The sequence below is a fragment of the Otolemur garnettii genome, unplaced genomic scaffold (assembly GCF_000181295.1).
Source record: "Otolemur garnettii isolate 467f Iridium unplaced genomic scaffold, OtoGar3 scaffold00001, whole genome shotgun sequence".
Lineage (NCBI taxonomy): Eukaryota > Metazoa > Chordata > Mammalia > Primates > Galagidae > Otolemur > Otolemur garnettii.
Window position 1 is genome coordinate 13,379,288 of NW_003852396.1, and position 27,196 is coordinate 13,406,483.

At 35.5% G+C, this 27,196-nt stretch overlaps 1 protein-coding gene across 1 annotated transcript in view; it reads right to left on the reverse strand.

Moving 5' to 3' along the window:
* Window positions 1-1,036: 1,036 nt before the first annotated feature.
* The window catches only part of FOLH1B (folate hydrolase 1B), a 61,391-nt gene continuing 35,231 nt past the window's right edge, over window positions 1,037-27,196 (reverse strand). Inside the window, exons 10-19 of the mRNA XM_003780832.3 lie at window positions 26,302-26,421; window positions 23,470-23,552; window positions 21,631-21,694; window positions 17,079-17,146; window positions 12,517-12,608; window positions 10,806-10,896; window positions 6,337-6,601; window positions 5,403-5,484; window positions 2,985-3,077; window positions 1,037-1,352 (exon numbers count right to left, since the gene is read on the reverse strand). Of these exons, the coding sequence (XP_003780880.1) occupies window positions 1,163-1,352; window positions 2,985-3,077; window positions 5,403-5,484; window positions 6,337-6,601; window positions 10,806-10,896; window positions 12,517-12,608; window positions 17,079-17,146; window positions 21,631-21,694; window positions 23,470-23,552; window positions 26,302-26,421 (1,148 nt within the window). The 3' untranslated portion in view covers window positions 1,037-1,162. The remainder of the gene's footprint in view (window positions 1,353-2,984; window positions 3,078-5,402; window positions 5,485-6,336; window positions 6,602-10,805; window positions 10,897-12,516; window positions 12,609-17,078; window positions 17,147-21,630; window positions 21,695-23,469; window positions 23,553-26,301; window positions 26,422-27,196) is intronic.

The window sequence follows — 27,196 nt, forward strand, 5'->3', positions numbered from 1 at the left end:
GTGACTTCTTAACATTGAAAGAGGCCATGAAGTGGGAGCCCTTCACTGGCTACTCCGTCTTTGCCCTATTGATAAAGATACTCCTTGTCTGTGTGATTCATATATTCTTTAGAATTCTATTTACCTTTTCCTTTTACTACATAATACTTCTCTACTCCAGTGCTGATACAATTAATCATTCTTTATATTAACTTTCCCTGGACATGTTACTATGTGGTTTCTTTGCCTTGATGAAACCCTTGCTGCTAAGTGATTTCTCTATATCTGGAAAATGTGGTGAACTACAGACACAGTGATACACAGGTGAACCATCAAGGGAGAGTGAAAACATCAAGTATCAGAAAAATACACATAGTGTGATTCTATTCATTAAAAGTCCAAAAATTACATAAAGCCAAGACATTTAAGTGATACAGGCATGTGTAGTAAAATTATAAATGTAAACAGAGGAAAGATAAACATAAGCCTCAAGAAAGCGATGATATCTGGCAGAAAAGGTACATCCTCCCAGCAGTTCATGGGGAACCCGAAGCTATTGGAGCTGTTCGTTTCTTAATATGGTTATTGGGCTTACAAATGTTCATTTCATTATGATTTTTTCACCATACACATATGCTTCACAGAGATTTTTACCTAAATAAAATGTTTCTTAATTTTAAAAATAGTTATTGCTTATGGTATGAAATGACTACATTTATTAGAAATGTGATTAGATCAGAGTTTCCCAATCAGTGTGCTAAGACAGGGATATTTTTAGTCTTGGTTGGCCAGGCAGAGCCAGAGGCCTCTGGTTTGGAGCAGTCTTGTGCATTTCCCCCAGGTTTTCTATGACAATGACATGAATAGATTTGGGAGTACTGTTATCCAACTTGATTCCCTGATAAGGCCAGATAAGTATTTTACTATATTAAGCTATTCACCTTACTTCTGATATTTAGATGAATCTTTCAACTTCAGAATAATCCTTTATAATTATAGACTAAAAAGTTAGCCATTGTTCATTTTTGACTCATAGGGAGAATATACACACTCACACATATATAATTTCAACTTTATTTTCAGCTTATCAATATATTCATTTTTAATTTATAAATATACCTGTCATGATTCTTTCTGAGTGATCTACCATACAAATTCAGTATGAATTCTCTAGAGAACCCTCTTAGGCTATTTCCCTTAAAGTTCCTGCTGCAGCCTGCACTGTGAATGCTGCAATAGAAATCTGTCTCTTCACTTCTCCCCAGGCCTTGGAAGGGTCCACTTTGCTTTTAATATCAAACAGAGCATCATAAATTCCTGGGAATGATACCCCCGCATACTTGTTGTGGCTGCTTGGAGCATAGATGATATGCCTGTGGGTAAAATAGTTTGCTGTTTTTTAGTTACCCAAAGGATATACAAGAGAAAAACAAGAGCACTCTACAATTCCTGGATTGCATATTCCTAACTTTCTGATTTGAATAAATCCCCTGGAGCTAAACTTCAAAGTTCAATTATCTTCAAAGAGTAGACTATAAAATACGCATTAATAATATTTTGACTGCAAACAGATAGCTTAAAGTGTTTCAGAGGGACAGCAACAATCACAATAACAACTGCTTAATACTAGAAATCAGGCTTAGTACTAAAGAATTTACTTAAAATTTTTTTATCCTTAACAACAAACTCTACAAATTTGTTATTAGTATTTCACAAAGAGAAACCTGATGTCTGAGAGAGTAAATGATTTGTCTCAAGGCCTATTACGAGTAAATGCTGATTTCTTACTACACAATCCTAGCTCCTAAATTATAGCACCTGTGGCCATTAAAATCTTATTTTTGAACAGCAATCTTCTGTGATTTTTTTTCTCCTTTTTTAAAAAGTCAAACTATCATTTTAGAATGCTTAGCATAAAGCATGAAGAATTATGATAAGCAATTTTGTAATGTTCTGGATGATTTAGGCAAGACTTTCATTGAAGGGGCTAAGCAGTTCACCTAATACCCCTGGAAGAGAAGCTCTAGGGTTATTAAGCTCAAGGGAAAGCTCAAGGTAAACAGATAAAGAAGTTAGGAGGTACAAGCATGCTGCTGTTGGCAAACCAGTCACCCTGCATGGATGATGCTCTTGCTCTTCTGGCCCCAACTGTTTGATACTCGCCAGACAAAAAGATACTGCCTTTTCTGGCTGTTCAAGGATCTAACTCATTCTGCAATAAGATCAACTTGGAAAAGTTGTTGTTTATCATTAATGATTATAATTGTTGGATGGGCATGATGGATTGAGAATATTATATCAGAGCTTTGGGACACTGAGGCAGGAGGATTGTTCGAGCCCAGGAGTTCAAGATCAAACTGGGCAACATAAGGAGACCCTGTCACTACAAAAATTTTTTTAAACTGGCTGGGCACAGTGACACACACCAGTAGTCCCAGCTCCTCAGGAGGCTCAGGAGGATCACTTGAGGCCAGGTGTTCAAGGCTGCAGTGAGCTATGACTATGCCACTGCACTCCAGCCTAAGAAACAGAGCAAGACTCCAAGGCTTAAAAAATAAAAATAAACATGCCAAGAGTAAGAGGAAGAAAAACCCTAATAGGAAAGTGAGTAGATACAAATTTATTTTATATTATATATTTTATACAATATAGATTTATGTATGTACACAAAGACAAAAACAGTTAAAATAGGAGACAAGCTAAAATTATAGATATCAAAAACTAACATTTTATATTTGGCTGATGGGATTGGGAAATTTATACTTTCTTCTGTGGCTTTCTGAATCTTTTAAATATCATAAACATTTTTTTCTTTTATGATTGGAAATAAAATGATACTAAAAGAAAAATATGCAAGAACGGTATTGCATTATATGAAGAAACAATAGATTTTTATCATTTACTATATATATTTTAAAATTTTCTATTTGCTTGAAAGAAGTCAACTATGATTTTTTTTCACAGTGCAGAAATAAGAAATGGTGGAGTGACATATTGTTTCTTACCTATAGAAAGGTCTGTCTGGTAACCCTAAAGGATCAATAAATGCTCGTTCCAGAAACATCAGTTGATCATTCATAATTCTCAGGAGTATTGGGCTAACAAAGAAAATAAATATAGTTCAAACATATGCACAATTCATCAAACTAAAAATTCAGAACAAAACTAAGCTTACTAATATAGTCATACCTCTGTATGTGTGAGAGATTGGTTCCAAGATCACCCCTCCCCCACACCAAAATACAAGGTATGCAAATCCTCAATTCCAAGTCCCACAAGTAGGCTTGCAGAATCTGCATGTGGGAAAAATCAGTCTTAGGTATGTAGTGTAGGTGGATTTTACATCCCGCAAATTCTCTATTTTCTATCCATGTTTGCTTGCCCATAGGGAACCTACCAATACAGAGGACCAGTTATATTTACTGAAAAAAATTCAAAGACTAGTAAATTATAACTATTTACCAAATGAAAACAAATATTAATAATAATTAACAGTTGATAAACTGTTTATCAACACAACTATTTACCAATTGAAAACTAATATTATTATTATCAGGGATAAACTGTTTATCAACACAAGACTTGATATTTACTTCATCCTTCCACACATTTGGATGCAGCACAGTTCAAGCCCATGTTGTTCAAGGGTCAATTTTATATTTTAAATTTCTATAATATACAAATTAAGGACAATGACATATATAATTATCAACATTTTAAAAATTCTATAAAACACCTTTTTTTTTTTTTTTTTTTTTCAGTTTTGGCTGGGGCCGGGCTTGAACCCACCACCTTTGGTATATGGGGCCGGTGCCCTACTCTTTGGTTTTTTTGGCGCTGCCCAAAATACCATTTTTCTAAGGCCTATGAAATCATGGAAACAGTTGCATGTGCCAATGGAAAAAAATGCCTGGAATAGTAATTAATACATACACCTAGGTATGTTGACATAAAAAAGACTTTTTTTTTTTACTTTAGGTATCTTCATAATCTACTCACAGAAGTAAATAACTAGTAAATGAGATAACCTGTTAATGTTTAGTAGTATGCATGGTAAATTGTAACTATTTACCAAATGAAAACAAATATTATTATTAGGGATAAAGTGTTTATCAACACAAGACTTGATATTTACTTCATTCTTTCACACATTTGGATGCCTGCTATATATCAAAACACCACAGCTCTCACATAACTTACATTCCAAAGAATAGTGGCAGAGTTGTTATCATAATAAGAATTATGCAGTATGACTGAAAATCTACAAACCTGAATTAAGTTCATTAATTCAATATACTACTTATGTCATAACTTAATTAATTCATGGAGAATAATCACTGCAATAAGGAATACTAAATCCTTTTATTCATTCATTTAGTTAGCTGCTATTTATTATAATTTAGTTTTTAAAATTTCAGAATATTAGGGAGTAATTTGTTTTTATACAGATTGAGCCAAAGTTACTAAGTGTGCCCTTCACCCAGATAGTGTGCACCGTACCTAATATGTGTGAATTTATCCTTTCCTACCTCCCCCATCCCCCCAGCTTGATTTTCATTGACATTTACCTCCATACATGCACATAAGTTTGATCAATTTGTTTCAATTTAATATTGAGTACATGTGTTTATTTCTCCATTCTTGTGATGGTTCACTTAGAAGAATGGTTTCCAGTTCTATCCAGGTTGTCACAAAAAATCCTGGATTGACACTTGTTTTTTTTTTTTTTTTTTTTTTTTGCAGTTTTTGGCCAGGGCCAGTTTGAACCCGCCACCTCTAGTATATGGGGCCGGCGCTGTACTCCTCTGAGCCACCCCTGGATTGACATTTTTTTTTTTTTTTTAGTAGAGACAGAGTTTCACTTTATCACCCATGGTAGAGTGCCATGGCATCACACAGTTCACAGTAACCTCCAATTCCTGGGTTTGAGCAATTCCCTTGCCTCAGCCGCCTGAGAAGCTGTGACTACAGGTGCCCGCCACAACACCCGGCTATTTTTTTGTTGCAGTTTGGCTGGGGCTGGGTTTGAACCCTCCACCCTTGGTATATGGGGCTGGCGCCCTGCCCACTGAGCCACAGGAACTGCCCGATTGACATTTTTTTTATGTGTGTGACTGGATAGTACTCTATGGTATACTACTCATCGAATTACTTCCAATATGCCAATTTCTGTTTTGAATGTTTATACAATAGGTTATTTTTAGTCTTCAGAGCTATCTTGGACTTTGGAGGGGATAATAATAGCCCTGTTTCATAGATAAGATAACTAAGTGTCAGAAATAGGTCTTTGAGAAATAGGATAGCCCTACACAGGACATGTTAGAGTGGAGACAGAAAACAGGAAAAATTTCCTCATTTCAGCAACAATGATATCAATTAGTATTTTCTTTAAATTAACTCTGTACATATTATGCAGAACATACTTGCTTTTGTCAAAATCTTGGAGTCTCTTGTTAAACTTAGAAGCAATTTCTGTAAAATTCTCTACTGCAGAAAAAAGTGAATCTGAAATAGAAATTGAGATCATCAAAAGCTTTAAGAATATAATTTCTAATGACATTATTCTATAGTTCAAGAAAAGGAAACAATGTAGAAAGCCATCCTCTTTTGAGTTTTATAGTTCTTATATTTTTGTATAAGATGTGAGGATCCATGAAATGGAAAATACATTTTTATTCTTTTTATTATTTTTTTTATTAAGTCATTTGTACATAGATCATAAATACATTTATGCCATTATGGGATTCAATGTGTTGATTATTTGTACAAATTGGAGTGCTTATATCCTACTAAACAACATAGTCTTCACCTCATTTACCTAATTACAGCATTAAGACATTTGTGTTCTACACCTGATAGATCCAACTTGTACTTGCAATATGCTCCATAGGTGTGGTCCCCCTACTAACCCTCCCTCTCCCTTCTCCTATCCGTCCCCTTCCCTCCTTCATCCTAGGCTATAGTTGTGTTTCATTTTTCATATGCAAGTGTGATTGATTATAAATTGGTTTCACAGTAGTACTGAGTACACTGGATATTTTTTTTTTCCATTCCTGACATACTTTGCTAAGAAGAACATTTTCCAGCTCTATCCATGTAAACATAAAAGAGGTAAAGTCTCCTTTTTTAAAAAAAATTCTGCATAGTATGCCATAAAGCCCAAGTGCCCACTGACCCATGAATGGATTAATAAATTGTGGTATACGTATACCATGGAAAATGCATTTTTAAACATGAACAGAATATATCATCATTTGGAATAACTATAAGTAACAAATGACCATAACAAGCTCATTACTTTTTAGAGACGAATAGAAATATGCAGATAATGAGTTTTTAAAGACAAAGGGGACATACCAAATGATACACCGTATGATTTCATTTCTTGGGGATGTTTCATTGAAATATTGTAGATGTTGTCAGCATACTTTCTTAAACCTGCAGCATAATCTCGACAATCAAAAGGGAGCACCATGGAATTGGCTAGTTCAAACACCATCCCTCCTCGGACCTGGGCCACAGTGTGGTGATATTTAAATGTTGGATCATAAAATTTTTCTACCAACTCGTATGTTTCATAGACACTGTGATACAGTGGATAACTGCTGAATTTGTTTATTTCCTACAAAAAATAAAATATATCTCTTTTAAAAAGACAGCTTACAATAAAATGCACAGCACAATATTTACTACTAATATTAGTAAGAATTCTTGCTCAATGATAAATGATGTACCTAACACTTCAATAAGCTATTTACTAAAGGGCTAATATTATAATATTTAGCACACTACAGGTTTGTATCAGTTAAAATATATATGTATCTTATACAACAGATATTATAAACATTTCTTTTGGAGAGGCATTAACAGGCTTTTAAGAATACAAGAGATGTGAAAATGTGTTAGGAAGCAGGAAAAAAAAAAGACAAGATGTTGTACTTGAGTAAAAATAATTTAATAAGATAGAATTGTTAGAGGTAAGTTGCTAAGCATTATGTAATATTATATAGCAGAGTATACTAAATTGTTTGATCACTAAAATTCCATAGATGAATGATTATCTGACAAGCAGGTAACTGGCACCATGAACCTCTCTACATATTTTTATAATTCCTTCCCTTATCTAACTACTTGACGCTTTACATTGACTTGAAATGATGGACTTGAACTCCCGGTCTCAAGTGATCCTCCCTCCTTGGCCTCCAAAGTCTTGGGAATATAGGTGTTGGCCACCACACTGGGTCTAAAATGATAGAATTTTTTTTTTTACAAGATTATATAAAAAACATAAATGTAAGGCAGGAAACCATAACAATTGTAGAAAAAAAATGTAGGAAAAGCTTTTCTAGACTTGGGCCAAGGCAAAAAAAATTGTAACTAAGATGTGGAAGGCAAATGTAGAAAAACAAAACTAAATAAATGGGACTTAATTAAATTAAAAAAATCTGTACAGCCAAGAAAATAATCAACTGAGAAAACTAAAGCTATGAATAGTACAAATAAATCAGCAAGTAAATAAAAACACCCCATTAAAGCGTGGGCAAAAGCTGTGAACAGAAGTTTTTCAAAAGATACATGCCAAGAACGGCCAATAAACATTTGAAAAAATGCTCAACCTCACTAATCATCAGGGAAATGTATATAAAAACCACAATGAGATACACCTTACTTGTCAAAATGGCTATTACTAAAATGTCAAGAAATAGTAGAAGCTGGCATAGAAGCAGTGAGAAAGGAAGGCTTCTACACTAAGGGTGGAACTGCACATCAGTACAACCTCTATGGAAACAGTATGCAGATTCCTCAAAGAACTAAAAGTGGATCCACCATCTGATCTAACAATCCCACTACTGGGTATCTACCCAAAGGAAAAGAAGTAATTTTATTGAAAAGACAACTGCACTCTAACGTTTGTTGCAGCACAAGTCACAATAGAAAGACATGGAATCACCCCAAGTGCCCATCAACTCATGAGTGGAGTAAGGAAATGTGTATATTTACCATGGAGTATTACTCAGAATAAGAAGGGAGTAAAAAATAACATCATTTACAACTCGGATGGAACTGGAGACCGTTATTCTACGTGAAGTATCTCAGAAACAGAAAAAAAGGATACTATGCACTCTAATAATTGGAAACTAATCAATGGGTACACATGGGCACAAAGAAATGTAAAGATCATTGGAAGTCAGGAAGGGGTGGGGGAGAGGAGAACAAGGGTAAAAACCTACCTACTGGGTACAATGAACACAATTTTGGTGATGTATACATTGAAAGTTCTGGCTTAAGCATTATAAAAGACATTCATATAACAAAAACATTTGTGCCCCTTAGCCTTTTCAAATAAAAAAAGTAGAATGATACAGGCAAAATAATGTGAAGATGTGATAAATACTTAAGAATTATATGAAGTTATCACAGTATGTGTCCATAGACTGTATTTTCCACTTGTCCTTTAATAATAAATGGACTGAATTTTGGAAAGAAAAGAGTTGAGCTTCTAAAGGCTCCAGAAGACTTCCTGACAACAAAATTCACCACCTCCAACCTTCTGCAATTCATATAGCCCCTTGTGAGATACACTGCCACCTGACCCAAGTCACGTGGCCCTTCCTTTAAAAGCCCATGATATCCCTTAGTTAGAGGCACAAATTTGAGAGAACTTCTCTTGTTCTCCTGACAAGACATCTGCCGTATTAAAGATTCCTTTCTTCCTTGGCAATCCCCATTGCCTCAGTACTCTAGGACTTTTGTGAAAGGAGCAACTGGGCCTGGACCCAATGCCCCTTGTAGTTGTGACAGCAGCTTTTGCTGGAGGAGTGGAGAGTGAGCAGTGAGGGCTTTAGTAGTGGACACAAGTCACTTAGAAAAGACACCCTGACACACAGAAGGAAAGCCAACAGTATAAATAAAAGGCAAAAAGGACAGGTTTTTCAAAGTATGGATTATTGATTTATGTTTTTTAAGGCTCTTCATTTTTGTTATTGATGTGAAAGAACACTTTATATAGGGGTGTTAAAGAGCCTGGGATTCTGAAATTAGCCTGCCAAGGTTTAAATCTAGGCTTTACAAAAATTCTGTGTGGTAACCCAACCTTTATTTTCTTTACTTTTCTCGCAAGTAAAATGTAGATAATGGTAATATCCACCTCATCAACACCCTCCTTCTCCCTATATTGCCCCGTGAGGGAAGAAATGCCAGTTCCCGGCACCCCCAAAAAAACTGTGCTGTGCTAGCCTGGGGTGCACAACAAAATTCTTTAAAACCCACTAAGCACACATGCCAAAAGACATTACAGTTACCAGGCACAAGAGATGTGCCTCAGCATAAAGGCCACCTCTGACTGCTTTAGAAAGACTTTAGCTGACCTACAATGCCCTTTAGTTAGTTGTAATACTAAAATCTCCAGCTAGTGGAGAATTATATTATTGACAGCGTAACATGGATTGTGTGATGGCTCATGATGACCCTACTGGGCATGATGATTGTACCACACATGCATGATTGATTTGTTTCAACGAAGACATGTGATGATACAACACCAAGTACTCTGTGCCACTCACTGGGATGGGATTTAAGGCAACAGCAGGTGGTCTGCAGTTACTCTCTCGTGATCTTCTGCTGACACCCAGAGTGCGTGCCAGGAGGATCCCATATTAATCAGGAATTAGCTCCCTTGTAAATAACCTCTAATGAATTCCTCTAACTCTCTAATGAATTCATCTAACTTACCAAATTGGACTTGCCTGAGTGATTTTTTTGGTCTTTGTGCTCCATCTCAGTTTCGGGGGTGGTTTTCCTATACTGTCTCAGTATTTTTCCAAAATAATCTGCCTAACTTCTTCCCCCAGTGGGAGAAGATTAAAGATTTTTTTTTTTTTAATCTGGGAAGAAAAGCCCAGAAGAAAACACCTGCATATACTTAGTGTTGCTTGTAACTCCTTGGCCATCTTTGTTCTATTTGGAGTTGAGTTCAAAAGTTGCAACAAGTGTCAAAATATTTTTTAACAAGATAAAACAGAAAAATGAAGAAGCAGCAGCATAAACTTATTATTTACAAACATGGAGGAAGGTATCAATTTTAAAAAGTTGAGAGAGTTTTCATCTGATGAACAAAAATCAGGGATAGGATGAGCAAGCAAGTAAGATAAGAAACAATGACATGAAAGCTAAGTTAAGCAGTTTGATGAAAACACTTCAAATTGTATATGAAAACACCACACTGTACCCCATGATTGCATTAATGTACACAGCTATGATTTAATAAAAAAAAAAAAGAAACCACTGCTTTTAATTATAGCTTTTATCGAACTACTTGGCATTTTATGAAGTGTACTTACTTTTGAAAAAGGGGAAACTTAAAAAATTATTATCAATAATAATGCAAGAAAAGGAATCATGGCTTTTTGGTGTTCAAAGTGTAGTTTGTCATTTGCCCTTTGTTTAATGATTTATTTAATGGTTAGAGAGAAAGAGAGAAAAATCCAAAAATCTGCAGGTCTTGATACTGAGTAATTCTGAATAACGAGGAATTGGGCTAAGGGCAATTTCTACATTTTTAATTTAAATGATTAACTGAATGCAGTGCTACCAAATAAAACATAAAATGTTTAAGGGAGTACAAAGAAGTTTAAGTTTGCAGACCCAAAGATTGATGCCAACTGACAGGTGAATATAGAGCTCAGGACATCAACCACTGAGACTTCTCCCGTCTGCTCTCCTCCATGTTCCCCTTTCCCCTAAATGCTCGAGTCACTTATTTGGAGACTTAATTATTGGCTAAAATATATTCATAAGTAATCTTGAAGAATGTATGATAGACTTACCCAATTTTTAGTATATCGTGCTCTGCCTGATGCAATTCCAAGTCTTTGGAAGAACACTTCAAAATCATTACCAGATCCTAATTTGCTAATCCTTTTAGAGGTGAAACAACAGAATTATTTCAGAGCAATTTCTTCATCAAATTACATTAAAGGGCAATTAAATTAAACTCCATTCTTAGTATTGTAAATACAGATTTCAAATGGATAGTCTTAGACATGCAGCAAAAAATGAAAAGAATTTAATTCTGATCATAAAAAAGTCTACTTTTATGAGACTATTTGGTATAGGGGTGACTAAATCACATTTTTGGTTTTTTTTTTTTTTTTTTGGTTTGGGATTCATTGAGGGTACAAAGAATTAAGTTACACTGCATTTGTTAGATAAAGTCCCTCTTATAATGTGTCCTATTCCCAAGAGATATGCCATACAGCATGACCCTAGTCCCCCTCCCTCCTTCCCTCTCCCTACTCCCTCATACCCTTGTATTAGCTCATCTACTGCCTTCATATTAAATTGAGTACATTGTATTCTTGCTTCTGTACTCTTGTGATGCTTTACTAAGAAGAATATGTTCCACCTCCTTCCAGGTTAAATCACTTTTTTTTTTTTTTTTTTTTTGCAGTTTTTGGCCAGGGCTGGGTTTGAACCCGCCACCTCTGGCATATGGGGCTGATGCCCTACTCCTTTGAGCCACAGGTGCCTCCCCAAATCACATTTTTTTTAATGATTTCTGAAGTTGGAAAACATTTTTTAAAATTACTTCATCCTATTTATTTATTTGTTATACATGACAAAATGAAAAGAAGCAACACTTTTTTCAGGTGATTCAGACATAAATTATGCCCTGATAATTGAAATTATGTGTTTTATTGATATCTATAATTTCAGACCATTGAGATATTTATTTCTTTTCCCTTGCTTGCAAAGATAAAACCAATGCCAAAATGATGCTTACATTTTTATTAGCATAAACTAAATATGTGTTAAGTATATGATCAGAAGAAAGAATAATGACAGAGCAATGACAGGACACAAATATGAAGGGAATTACTTTTCACCATTATTTCCATCACAGGTTGAGTATCCTTAATCTGAAAAGCTCCAAAATTTGAAAGTGTTTGGACACCAACATAATGCAAAAGTAAATGCTGATTGATGCATTTCAAATTTCAGATTTAGATTAAGGGTGCTCAACCAGTAAATATAATGCCAATATTGCAAAAATCTAAAATCTGAAACATTTCCAGTGCTATGCATTTCAGAAAAGGGATATTTCACCTGCATAACTTTTTTCTTTAGTGTACTGTGTGTATATGTTACCTATTTAAAGATAATCATTTTTTGATTGTCTAGATTGAACTTCACAACATATGGTAATACAATAGAACTTCCATAGTTGATCACCTCCTTAAGTTGACCTAATTTTCATAGACCAGATGTGCACCACCTGTATGTTATTAGTAGAGTTGGGCTAGTTCCTTATTTTGACCACCTGCTTATGTTGACCAGTTTATTACAGTTCCTTAGGTGGTCAACTTACATAGGGCCTATTGGATTTTATTTGTGACTCTAAGGATGCTTTTCCTTTGTCAGATTTTAGGGTATTTTGAAAGTTAATTTTTTAAGTTAATTATTAAAATAAAGTATCTTTTTACTTTTCAAAATAATACCACACTGAATTCAGTAGAACGTTTTGTTTTGTTTGTTTACCTAGGCATGCCGCCGAATTCGGGGGAAGAACTTTTTTCACTCCAGCTTTCATAAAGAGATTTGTCTTCAAAGCCTTCATCAGGGCTTTTCAGCTATACAAATTAGAAGAAAAAAGAAAGAGTATTTATAAACTAGACGTATTAAAACCAAAATGTTCATTAACCAGGAAGTAAATAGATAACCTATAGTTTAATAACACAAGGGATAAAATCCATATGTTAGCAGTCATAAGGAATTATAATAATGAATTCCTGATAATATGCAACAATGCTGATGTTCTTATGTATAGATGCATCTCTACATTATAAAAGGAAATGCATGAAGTGCATAGAAAAAGGCTACACTAAATTAGGACCAAGTCTTTGTTTTATAAGAATGGTCATGCTGAAAGATTTTTTTGTGTATGTTTCTGAGTTCAAGGTGACTATTCTCAAAACCATGTATTTCTCCTCCTTTTATAAACAAGAAAATAGGAAGCAGCAAGCTGGTTAAGATACAGCATTATTTTAACACTGCTTCTTGGCAGTAAAGTTTCCAAAGTCACTGCATAATACATAAGACAATATGATGCAATTAATATCTTTTTAAACTAACTTCTTATAATTATGTTATGTATTGAAAAATGTTTGACAGATAAAAAGCTATTATTGAATTCTATAATAATAGCATTAGTTATTGTACCAAAATTTTTAGCAAACTAAATCAGTTAACATCTCATAGTTGTTTTTACATCAATATATGGTATAAAATGTTTTTATTTTATATCTAATACAATCAAAATGTACCATTTTCCAACCAATTAATTTCAAAAAATTTACAGAGCACCATTTATTAAATAGGAATTCTTTCCCCCAGTGTACGCTTTTGTTTGGTTTATTGAAGATCACATGGTGAAATGTGTGGCTGGGTTCATCTCTAGGTTCCTTATTCTGTTTCATAGATCAAGGTCTCTAACTTACAGTACAAGTAAGTCTGAAGTCTGATAACGTGATGCCTTCAGAGTTTTATTTATTTCTTAAAATTGCATTGGCTATTTGGGTTTTTTTCCTGGTTCCATATGAAATGAAGAACTATTTTTTCAAGTTCTTCAAAGTATGATGTTGGTGCTTTAATGGGGATTACATTAAATCTGTAGATTGCTTTCAGTAGTACAGACATTTTAACAATCTTGATTCTTCCCAGCCACGAGCATGATTCTTTCTTTTGTTAACTTTTTTTGCTATTTCCCTTCTTAAGGTTTCATAGTTCTCTCTGTAGAAATCTTTCACCTCCTTTGTTAGGTACATTCCAAAATACTTCATTTTCTTTGAGGCTACTGTGAAGAGAATTGTCTTTGATCTGATTCTTAGCTTGACTGTTGTTGGCACATATGCAGATTACTGAATTATTGACATTGATGTTATATCCCGAGACTTTACTGTAATTCTTGATCACTTCCAAGAGTCTCATGATTCAGTCCCGGGTGTTTTCTAAGTATAAGATCATATTATCAGCAAAGATAGAGAGTCTGACCTCCTCTTCCCTCTTCTGGTTACCCTTGATATCCTTCTCTTGCCTGACTGCTCCGGCTAGGACCTCCAGCACTATGTTATATAGTAGTGGTGATAGTGGACTTCCTTGTCTGGTTCCAGTTCTAAGTGGAAATGCTTTCATTCCATGCATTATGATGTTGGCTGTGAAATTTGGTGCAGTTTTACTCCATGCATTATGATGTTGGCTGTGAATTTGGTGCAGATGGCTTCTACCAGTTTAAGAAATGTCTCCTTTATGCCTATTTTCTTTTCTGTCTTTCTTTCTTTTTTCTTTTTTTTTTTTTTTTTTTGCAGTTCTTGGCTGGGGCTGGGTTTGAACCTGCCACCTCCAGCATATGGGGCCAGTGCCCTACTCCTTTGAGCCACAGGCACCACCCTATGCCTATTTTCTTAAGAGTTCTTATCAGAAAAGGATGCTAAATTTTGTTGAATGCCTTTTCTGCATCTATTGAGATGAGAGGATCAGATGGTCTTTGTTTTTGCTTCAATGGGACCTGAACCAGGTAAAAAACTTCTGCACAGTTAAGGGTGCAACAACTAAAGAAAACAGACAACCTTCAGAAAAGAAAAAGGTATTTGCATGTGATGAATCTGACAAAGGCCTAATAACTAGAATCTACAAAGAACTCAAAGTAATCAACAAAAAAAGAGCAAACAACTCCATTTATCACTGGTGGAGAGACACAAACAGAACCTTTTCCCAAGACAGATCAATGGCTAATAAACACATGAAAAAAATTCTCATCCCTGATCATCAGAGAAATACAAGTCAAAACCACCTAGTGGTATCACCTAACCACAGTCAGAATAGCCTAGACCACAAAGTACCAAAGCTGCAGATCTTGATATGGGTTCAGAGAGAAGGGAATTTGTATACACTGTTGGTGCGACTGCAAACCAATACAGCTCTTTTGGAAAGAAGTGTGGAGAATCCTCCAAGAGGCAAAAATAGACCTTCCATCCTTTCATTTGATCCTACCACCTCATTAATAGGTGTCTACCCAGAAGAAAAAAAATCATTTTACCATGAGGACATTTGCACTCGAATTTTCATAGCAGCTTAATTCATAATCACAAAGTAGTGGAAAGAACCCAAGGGCTCATCAACCCATAAATGGATAAATAACCTGGAAGGATTTTGAGAACATCCTCCTAAGTAAAGTATCACAAGAATGGAAAAGCAAGCATCCAATGTACTCAATATTAATATGAAATTAGTAGTTGAACAATCAAACACCCACGTGAGAGGAAGACATATTTAAATTCAAGAAAGTGGAGGTAGGAGGGGAGAGGAGGTGTGGTACACTCTTACCTATTGGGTATAATGTACGGATATATGGCACACGTGGCCAAAGCCCTCAATTGCAACTTAGATTTTATTTCACAAACACAAACAATGTAACCTAATTGTATGTAGCCTTATATTAATCTGAAATTAAAACAAAAAGTTTTAGAGAACTATCAAATGCCACATAAATAAAGTATCTCTGGGTTACAAAATAAATTACAGAGGACTTACACTGTTTAAGACCTTTTGCAGATGCCAAGGATACACAGAACAGTAAGACACGTAGCATACTCTCTGCTAGTGGAAATTGTAAGCAAAAATGTAGAATGTAATGTGCTAGGGGTATAACAGACAGGTCTTTGGGATGACAAGTTAAATTTGTATAAATAGGAGGAGAGTCAGAAGTTATGTCAACATAACTTATAAATACAAGTAACAAATAAGGGACAGTATAATTCTATTTATTCTAAGAAATGCAAATTTAGTGTACAAACATATATATTACTAATTGTCAGTTTATCAGCAAAATGTGAAATAATTGCAAATTACTCTTCCAAAATAAAATGAAAACAAAAATTTTCAAGCTTCGCATAATTTCAAACCTGACCTAGAGGATAACATTTTTGTATCTGTCACAGGTAAACAAAAGTAGTAAACAAAAGTAACTGCCAAGCTTCCTTAGCATTTATCTTAAATTACATAAATAGTAATATAAATAGTAATATAAATTCATATACATAAATTTTATGTTTCATAGTAATTGATAAAATTGCATGCAAATAATGAACCTCTTATTTAGCCAGATGATTTGATATTTTCACATCATTTTTTAAAACCCGATAGGAGTTAATATATATGGTGTATGATTAAATTCTATCCTTTGGAAACAAAGCTTAATGATATTTTGGTTTTATTTATAATCCCTATCTGAAGGAAAATAATTGTGTTTTCCTTGGTAATTACATTTGGTAATTTTATTAAATAAACAACAGTTTGTTCTGTTTTCTTTCCAGTTCAATACATGTCAGTTCCAGATTATTAGCAGCAACAAAAATCTATTGTGCAAAAACTCCTTCACCCTCAGCAATTTTTGAACCATGGCTAGTGGATTTTTGAGGCAAGAGGATTTAAGTGAAGAGCTGCCTGTCAATCCTCCCTGAATTTAGGCACCACCACTGACTTCAGTATTTTCTACAGCTGAACAAAGAATGTTGAGCTGACAGCCAGTCTAGGCAGAAAGTTGGGAAGGGAGCTACAGGATTTCCCTTAGCCTCTGCTTCAATTTGGTTTGCCCCCGGAAGTCAGCAATTGGTAGTTTTACGCATACTCTTTCTCAATTAGAATTTTTAACTTTTCTTGTGTCTTGAATTACTTGGTATCACTACGTTAAGGAGTATAGCCCAGTTTTAAAATTAAGAACTTTAACCACAGGACCAGTCTTGCCTCAGCTACTTGGTAATTTGTAGGACTCCAGTGGCTGATGTTCTTTGAGCTCAGTTTCCTCATTTTCAAAATGCAGATGGACATAAGGCCACCCCCAGGCTGCCTCACAGTGACAGTGGTGTAGGGAGAATGGAAGTAAAATATGTTTTAAACCATTTATTAAATGTGATGTTGGAAGGAGTGGATATTCTGTGACATAAAAACGAGTCATAAAACAATATCATTTCACATGATAGAAGCATCTCAAGAAAACATCATTTGTAGAATTTAGATCTTAAGTTATATGTAATTATTTTTACCTCTTTTGTTAGATTGTATACCAAACTGTACATAAGTGGTGTACAATCAACTCTCAGAGTGTAGTTTCCTGGAAGAGAAGGAAAGGACAGATTGTTTTGTATTTCGCTCCATTCTCTCATTCTTTTATTCAAAGACTCCCTAGCCAGAATGATCTTTTTAAAACTTAAATTCAATTAAAACTCTCCAACAGCTCCCCATAATCCTCAGCATGCATGGCCCACATAAAGAAAACAACACCGGCTTACCTCTTCAAATCTTCCTCCTGCTCTGCTCAAGAATACTCCCTCCCCCAGTGTCTTTGCACACACTGTTCCTCAAGCCTGGAAAGTGGTCTGCATTATATCTGCATGACTCGCTCCTCCTCTGCCTTAACGTCACATTTTCTGAGAGGTTTCCCCTGACTACTCTACCCAAAATAGTACTCTCCAACCACCACGCCAACTGCTCCCTTCCTCTTTGGACCTTTGCTTCCTTTTTTCCGTATTACTCCATACTAAGGACTTCTCTTTTTATTATCCCCACTCCAGGTAGACTGTAAGTCCCACAGGAGCAGGTGCTGTCTTTTATTTTCTGCCATTTCTCCAGTGCTTATAACGGTCCTAATATTTATCACCTATCCAGTAAATATTAGCTCATTGTCTAGTCCCAAAAGGAGTCCTCATTCCTCAGCAGTTCATGGACTGATGAGCTCTTGGGAGCCACAGAGTACAGGATGGGGTGACTGACTCTAGGACAGATTGTAGGAGAAGTCAACACAACTTCACCAAGGGCTGTGGGGGAGACTCTTGAACTGAGTTTTCTAGAGAGGGAAACAGGCCAAAAAAGAAATGGCATTCACAGAGAAGGGCACCGTTTGTATATATGTACAGAAATGCAAAAGCGTGCAGTATACTCAGAGGATGGCAGGTAACTTATATCCCAAAGCTTAAGATCTGTATTTGGGAACTACAAAAGTCCAGGCTTTAAAAATAATGATACCACAGCAGAATTGTTTATGGAACTTGAATAGTTAATTTAAGAATTCCAAGATTGATCTGGAAGAATAAATCTGACCAAATAGCCAATGCAATTTTAAAAACAGAAGTGCTTACAAGAATGTAAATTGGGAAAGCAGGGTAGTTTGGTAGCATTTATTCAAATTCAAAGGCCATTTCTCAGGACCAAACAATTACACTTATAGCTGTCTACCTCCCCTCATTTCATATAGAAAAGGCATATAAATAAAAGGCTACTTATTACAACAAACTGAAGCAATCTGACCACCAGTAAGAGAAGTGTTACCTAAATTGTACTACCGAATACATAGCAGTTTTGGATTTTGTTGATGTTTTTTATTTTATTTTCAGAGATAGTCTCACTATATCACGCTCAGCCTGACCTTGAGCTCCTGAGCTCACAAGATTCTCCTGCATCAAACTCCTAAGTAGCTAGGACTACAGGTAGGACTACAGGTGGGACTATGTGCAGCTGGGACTACAGGTGGCACAACATGCACTGTGCTCAGCTGGTTTTTGTTTTTGGTTTTTTGGTTTTGTAAGTGAAATAGATCAATGTGTATTGACATAAAAAGTGTTCCATAATATGTGGCTGAATGAATAAGGTTAAGTTGTAGAACAACTTCGCTGTAATGTGATATTGAAACCCCATATAAAGTAGTGAGAGACAAGAGAGTATAGTGGTGAGAAAAGTAAAAGTTGATTTGAGTCTAAGCCCAACCCTGCACCAGCTTAAGCAACCATGGGAAAGTAACTTAACCCTTCTGAGTCTCAGTTTCCTTTCCTATACAAGAGAGATAGCAAAAGTGCTTACATCACAGAGTTATTGTATGAACTCGTTTTTTTATATGAAAAGCATTTATGACTACACCATGGGTCCTCTGTGTGAGCTAAATTCCATAAATGAATGTCAACATGATAGAAACTTCCCAAACTGAGGCCAGTGGTACCTTTCAAGGAAGGATTAAGTTTGAGAGTGGTTTCTGTAGGGAGTTTTACTTTATTTATTTTGCATTTTAACTTAAGAAATTCAAAAGAATATGATTTATTGTGTCATTTGAGAAATGTACATTTAATAACATTTTAAATACACATATGAAACAAAGTGACATAAATGACATCCTAATGATACTATACCTTATGTGTCCTTTGTTCTTGTCTTTAAATATTATGGGGACACAATGAAGCCTTTCAAGCTAGGGACTGACATAATTAGCAAAACCCAATATTTAAAAAAAATACATGAAAAGTCTAATCTTGAAAACCTAGCAATAACTAGAACATTATTCTACATTTAAAGAATATATGTTTGAAATATGTGTTCTCCATTTAAAGAATATAAGTTTGGAATAAAGAATGTATGTTATTATTCTGAAAGGTGTATATGTTTCATCTGATTAAGTGTTTTTATGTACCAGTAGTGATAATAATCAAAGCTTTTTATCATTTACTTTATATGATGTCCTTCAGTTTGACACTTTGCTTATTCAAAGGACATTCATTCTTCAGGGCCTACCTCAAATGCCCATCCCATTTCTTAAGCCTTTCCTGAAGTTGCTGTTATATTCTTCTCTGAACTCCCAGAGCAATATGACTGTATCCCTCTTATAGTACCCATGCATAGTATAATCTGAAACCGATTTATTTTTTTGTCTATACTGAGCCATGAACTTTTGAGTAAAAGACTATTCCTTACTAACTTCTCTTCACATAGGAACTCCTTTTGCCCTTACCAGAGCCTCTGAGAGAGGTGCTCTTTGTAAGTCTATTTAGAGTTGAGAAAACTGAGACATAGATAGTGAGGAACAACCTGAGGTCACACAACAAGAAGTGGCAGGACCAGGAATAGATCCCAGCAGTCTGACCTCAAAGGACAGTTCCTTAGCCACTAACCAAAAAAGAGGGGAAAAGGAAACTGAAATGTATCACAGTAACTAACTTTGGGACAATGTAGCTCAGATGCTTGGACAAAGAAGAAAACGTCTTGACTCTTTCCAGGTACTATGTCCCAATCGTGGATGGGGCAAATTCACTAATACTAAAGAAAATATTCCAAGTCCACCCATCATTCATTTATTCCTTCACCTTTTTTGCATCCAAATTTCTTATTTAAAAAGATATTAGAAATCCAGGAATGAATATGAAAGATGCTGTCTGTTCCTTGCTAATGAATATAGTCTACTCAGAGAAGCAGTTTATAAGACACAAAATTATTTAATAATGACAATGGTGAGTGCTACAAGGATCTGGCTTTCCTGAAAAAGAAACACCTTGAAGGAGGTGGTAAAGGTAAGAATCAAACAGGAAGAAAAATACTAAAGAGCAATCTGAGTATAGAGAACAGCAGTTGCAATGGCTGGAATGTTGTGTATGGTCTGGGAATAGAAAGATTAGTGGAGCTGGAGCATAGTGACAATGGACTATTTCATTTTCCTGGAAATCAACCTGGAATGTCCTTTAGTTTGACACTTTGCTTATTCAAAGGACATTCATTCTTCAGGGCCTACCTCAAATGCCCATCCCATTTCTTAAACCTTTCCTGAAGTTGCTATTATATTCTTCTCTGAACTCCCAGAGAAATATGACTGTATCCCTCTTATAGTACCCTGCATAGTATAATCTGAAACCGATTTATTTTTTTTGTCTATACTGAGCCATGAACTTTTGAGTAAAAGACTATTCCTTACTAACTTCTAACTCCTCTGAATCCCTGGAAAAGTGCATTTCATGGAGAGGTAGGTGCTCAGTAAATATTTGTTGAAGTGATGAAAACACTTAAAAATAGAAATGCTTTAGGCTCGGCACCCATAGCTACCCATAGCTCAGTGGGCAGAGTGCCAGCTACATACACTGAGGCTGGCAGGTTCGAGCCCAGCCTAGGCCTGCTAAACAACAGTGAGAACTGAAACCAAAAGATAGCCGGGCATTGTGGTGGGCGCCTGTAGTCCCACTTACTTGGGAGGCTGAGGCAAGAGAATCACTTAAGCCTAAGAGTTTTAGGTTGCTGTGAGCTATGATGCCATAGCACTCTACCGAGGCTGACATAGACACTGTCTCAAAAAAAAAAAAAAAAAAGAAATACATAATAAAAAGGAAAATACTGGAAATAAGTATTTTTTTTGAAATCTGTATGGATGACATCATGATGAAACTTGGGGTTAAATTTAAATGATGCTTTTATTTCTACCCCATTCTAAATCATACAACTGTTTGGATCTATAACATATTAATTTATAACATGAATATAGTCAACTATTATTTTAAATTGCACATGAATTTTATGGATGCCTTGTAAAAGGCAATCTGCCAGATGAAGCTAATCAAAGAATGCTTCTTTTCTGAGTCAATATTCTTATTGTTCAAAGCAAAAAACCACAAACAAAAAGACCCTCTCTTAACTGGGGCTTACATACTGCTGAGTCAGAGGCCTCAGAAAACAGCACGAGATTCCTTAAACCACATATTATTAATGGATTTCTTGCTAATGTATTTATTTATAAACAAAACCACTGCATCTAGCATAATCACATAATTTTTTAGGAGACCAATAATTCACCTTCTATAGAAGAATCAGCATTAATATAGGCCACACCACGCTCTTGAAGGAGTTTTGAATTCTCCTGTAATAAAAAAAGAAAGAAAATAATAAGCATACAGTCATATCCTGCTGCACCCAATCTCAAATGCATATCTACATTTACTGAATGAAGATTTCTAAATTAAGTTGACCAGTGTTAACCACAAATTTGACATAAAAGATTCTCAAAAGAGAGTTAGTTTGAAAGAATTTCAATAAACGTTACTGGCAAGAAACAATAAGCAAAACTTTTAAAGACCCAACATTTACAATTAAGTCTGCAGATATATGGTAAATGGCAAATGAGTTAATTTCTTAACCATACTGTTTAAGTTTATCCTTCAAGAGTTTCCTTCAGCAAACATGAACAACTTTTCGGTGACAATTTTCCCAGGAAGATATCATTATTCAAGCAGAGAATCTTGCCTGATTCATGGGGAATGAGCTACTCAAATTAAGGAGTTGAAAAATAGTATATGAAGTTAAATCATGTTTTTGTAGCCAGAAAGTGAAGTCAAGTTCTCCTGTAGGATGTCTCCATCTAGTGGTGATTGTTGATAAATTAAGAACAATCACCAACAAAAAAATGTACAGCAGCCATTTTTGAGACATCAACACAGGGTTTGAGGCTCTAAAACATGCAGTTTCGTAAGCATTCTGATTGTAAGGTAGAAAATAGAAAAAAAATGAAACTCTGTGTCAATAAACTAACTTGAAAGAAACAAATCACACCATCAAAATAATCTAGGCTCTTTCAGACACCAGCATAATTTTTTCTTGTAAAAGCTTCAAGTAGGTCTACTGGAAGACGATTTTTTCCAAAGAAAACTGAAGTTTGCAGGGTTTCACATAATACTTGGAGAATAACAGAAGCCAAGAAATATTTGTAGCATGACTAGAAGTTCATGGAATAAATAACCTTGCATTATACAAATAATAAGCTTTATTTTATTGCTAATGTTTCTATTACACAAAGCCAATGATACTTGCATGTAAAATTACCCTTTAAGCAGCCTAGCAAATATTTTGTGTTTCTGCCTCACTTTCAGAATGAACTAATATAGAGTAAGTCATTATGATATAAAGAAGATAAATGGGAAAATATACCTTACTGTATGGGCTCAGGGGGTATTCAAATGTGGTCGGCTTTAGGAGCTATATTGGCATTATGATAGAAATCATAGGCCAGGTATTACAACATAGGCCAGGTATTACAACATAGGCCAGGTAATACCAACATTTTGGGAGGCTGAAGTGAGAGGATTTCTAGAGGCCAGGAATTCAAGACCAATCTGAGCAACAAAGTCAGTCCTCATTTATACACAAAATAAAATGAAAAAAATTAGCTGGGTATGGTGCTGTGCCTGTAGTCTCACCTACTTGGGAAGCTCAAGCAGGAGGATTGCTTGAACCTGAGAGTTCAAGGTTGCAGTGAGATATGATCCAGCCTGAGCAATCCAATAATACATTGCAGTCCAGCCTGAGTAACAGAGCCAGACCTTGCCTCTAAAAAAAATAATGATAAAAACCAAACATGGTCTGATGTTTGTTTTCTAGTATATCTACTTATTTATTAAGAAATTCCTAGGAAATAAAGATAAATTCATTTTCATAATTGATATTCAGTGGTTCTAAAAAGTTCAAACAAAGAGATTTATATTGTTCATTTTAAATAAGGAAAGGTTGCTTTAGATTGTTTAGAAAAACACTTTGAATATTTTCTCACTGGATTTACTTCTTATTTTTACATCATATGAAATTAAGTCCTAACTACTTTATTATTATAAAAAATCATATTGTAGAAAATGATCTACTAACCTCTGCCCACTCAGTAGAACCAAGAAGACCAAATTCTTCTGCATCCCAGCTTGCAAACAAAATTGTTCTTCTAGGCCTCCATCCTAAAATATGTATGTGTATATATGAATGCTAGAAAAACTCATGATATAGTCAAGACATTCCAAGCTCCAATGTAACAAAACAAAACAAAACAAAACAAAACATTTCACTGGCTGTTTTAGAAGAGTAAGTCGTGGTGAGAATCTTTATTACATCATTTCCTCTTGTAAGATTTTAAAGCTGATGTGCCAAAACACAATACCACAGTTTTATAGAAAAGGGGGAAAGATAAACACAGTAAAAATCCAACAATATCATAAATATTCTAATAGGTTTATTATAGTGATTGTCTATGCACAGGAAGTCACTGGTGGTCTGCAGCTGCCCAGAATGAAAGAGGAACTTTCTAGATGGAGTTGGTGTTCTAAGAGCAAATATAACCCAAAGAAAATCCTTTAGAATTCTTTCCTGTTCTGCTTCAAAAGAACAATTGTTCAATGTCAGCTGGCTGTATGATTTCACTGAGTTCTCTGCCAGAATTAGTCAGCAAGGGGCTTGGTTATGTCTCCTGCTGCTGCTGCTGCTGGAACCTACGGAATTCAGTAGGGAAGTCACAAGCAGAGCTTCGGAGGTTCTAAATACTGACCTTAGAGTTAAAGATCTTGTTTCCAACCCTGGTTCTTGGCTGAGTGGCTGTGGCTCACACCTGTAAATCTAGCACTCTAGGAGGTTGAGTCTAGTGGATTGAGCTCAGGGGTTCAAGACCAGCCTGAGAAAGAGTGAGATGCTATCTCTACTAAAAATAGAAAAAACAAAAAAATAGCTGGGCTTTGTGGCAGTGCCTGCAGTCCCAGCTACTTAGGAGGCTGAGGCAAAAGGATCGCTTAAACCCAAGAGTTTGAGGTTGCTGTGAGCTAGGATGCCTCAGCACTCTACCAAGGGTGGTGGTAGAGTAAGACTCTTTCAAAACAAATGCTATTTCTCTCACTCACAGTAACTGAAGGAAAGATATTCAAATTTACTAAGTTTCTGGGCAGCACCTGTGGCTCAGTGAGTAGGGCGCTGGCCCCATATACCAAGCGTGGTGGGTTCAAACCCAGCTATGGACAAACTGCAACAAAAAAATAGCCAGGCATTGTGGCAGGTGCCTGTAATCCCAGCTACTCAGGAGCCTGAGGCAAGAGAATCACCTAAGCCCAGGAGTTGGAGGTTGCTGTGAGCTGTGACACCACAGCACTCTACTGAGGGTGATAAAGTGAAACTCTGTCTCTAAAAAAAACAAAACAAAACAAATTTACTATGCTTCTATTTCTTCATTTGCATACCAGAAACAACAGAATGAAAAATAAAAATAGCACTTGATCACTGGGAGGAATAAATGAAATAATGTTTATAAAGCATTTAGTAAGTGCTGCAAAAATTGTAATTTGTTATTATTTTAGTAGACATTTTATGTATGCTTAAGAATGTATATCCTGTAGCTATTGAGTCCAATATTTTATTTTTGTCAGTATTATCCACGTTTCCAATTAATTAATATTCTTCATCATTCTACTTTTTTGGCATACTGTATAATGGCTGCAGTGATGTTCTGTATTTACCACAGGAATTTCCTTTCTAAATCCTAAAAGTTTTTGCAGTAACATTAAACACTAATTCATGAGCTATGTAAATTCAGGAGTCCATTATTTTATTTTCTTAAAATATAAGACAGCTGTGTGGAGAAGCGAACAGAGCACCTTTGCAATTTATTTTAAATAGAGACTTCATGGTTTTATGTACTGGTAGCCACAAATTTGACATTGAGCCCTTTTTCTTTCCTTGGGCCACACACTAGCTATATAACCCTGGGTGAATGTCTTAATCTCTAAACCTTGGTTAATTTATCTATAAGAACAGAACTAGGTAGATTTCATTCTGGTTGCTATGAGTTCAAAATAGATTCCACATGTGAAAACAGTTTCTCTAAGAAAATAAGTATCATACAAACTTAACATATTTTCACATTTCATTGCCCCCAGACACCTTGTTTGCAGGGTCAGCAAAGAGAGTGGTTGTTCTGCTCTTGATGTGTAACGATTATTTTAAGAAGCAAACATTGAACTAAATTTTATTTTGGTTTTCATATGAAGATTCTAAAATGACTAAAATGATGGTGTCAAGTATATAAACCTAATTTCAGTGAGAGCACATGATGGCTGGGGTGTATGGAAATACAGGTAACAAACCGTGGATAGAATCCCATTAGGAAATAAGACCAGCACTTATTTTTTTTTTTGCAGTTTTTTGCTGGCGCTGGATTTGAACCCACCACCTCTGGCATATGGGGCTGGCACCCTACTCCTTTGAGCCACAGTCGCCGCCCTAAGGCCAGCACTTTTTAAGTGGAGCTTCTGTCTCCTTAGTTACTCAGTACACTCAACCTGAGATGTGAGGCTGAAAGAGCCGTAGGAACTTCTGTTGACAGTTCTCTCACCAGGAAGCTTTGATTTATGAGTTTATTCTGGTGTGTCCTCCCAAGTGAAGAGACCATCTTCATCTTCTTAGATGCCAATCAATAACAGTATAATTCCTTTATTTCAGATTATCGTTTAACTTTAATTGTTATCTTATTAAATTATCTAAATATCATTTAAATATCAATAATATAAATATTATATGAATAAATGCAAAAATAAACAATTAAACAGGTAACATTAATGCTTATATTGGCATTTTTACCACAGCTGAATTGATAACTATATACTCATTTTACGGAAGACTAACCTGAGCTGCAGAGTGGCTGGCCATTGTGCCCTTTGTTTACATTACCTTCTTTTTTCAGTGTTCCAAAGCTCCGCACGATTTCATGAACAACAGCTGCTCCACTCTGAGGGTCAATGCCACCAAACACCCATGCATCTCGGTGACCTCCAAGAATGACATACCTGTCTAGAAAGCATCATTGCAAGATTATTTGTCATTTCAGGTCAGTAACTGAGCAAACTGCAAATAACTCAAGTGCATCTAGATACAAAGTATTCATCACTCAAAGAAAAACAAGTTTCCCAAAGACTTGAGGAAACATATTATTAGTAATTTTAACGTATGCTTTCTTTATCAGAAGAAAGCATAAAACGTGATGAAGTAGACATCCTTCAATGTATTACTATAAGTACTGTATGTAATTAAGAACTTATAAAATTATCCTTATTCTTATGTTTCCATACTTCTCAGTTACTCCTGAATGACTCCTCTTTTACCTCACTTACCACTTCATTTTCACTATTTTTAGAACATCATGGGCACACAGGAAGTTCTTTGTTCACTACTCCTTATAGTCAGTTGTTAAGGTACAGCTCAAATATTTTCTCCTTCCATGAACATTTTTTATTTTCAACAGGAAGAGAGAATTGCTCTGCCTACCCAGCTCTCACAGCAATCTTTTCAAATCTGATAAAACATTTCTCACACACTTAAGTGTATGGCTTCCCTCCTAAACTGTATGCTCTGTGTCCCTGGTCTGTGCCTTCTTCTTATCCCTCCATTCCCAGTGGCACAGAGCTGACATAAAATAGATACTCAAAAAGATCCAACAATAGCTAGTTACATATTGTTCATTACTCATTGGGAGGAAATCAATAATATTGATCCCTAAAAGAAACCACTCGGGCTCAGCATCTGTGGCTCAAGCAGCTAAGGTGCCAGCCACATACACCTGAGCTGG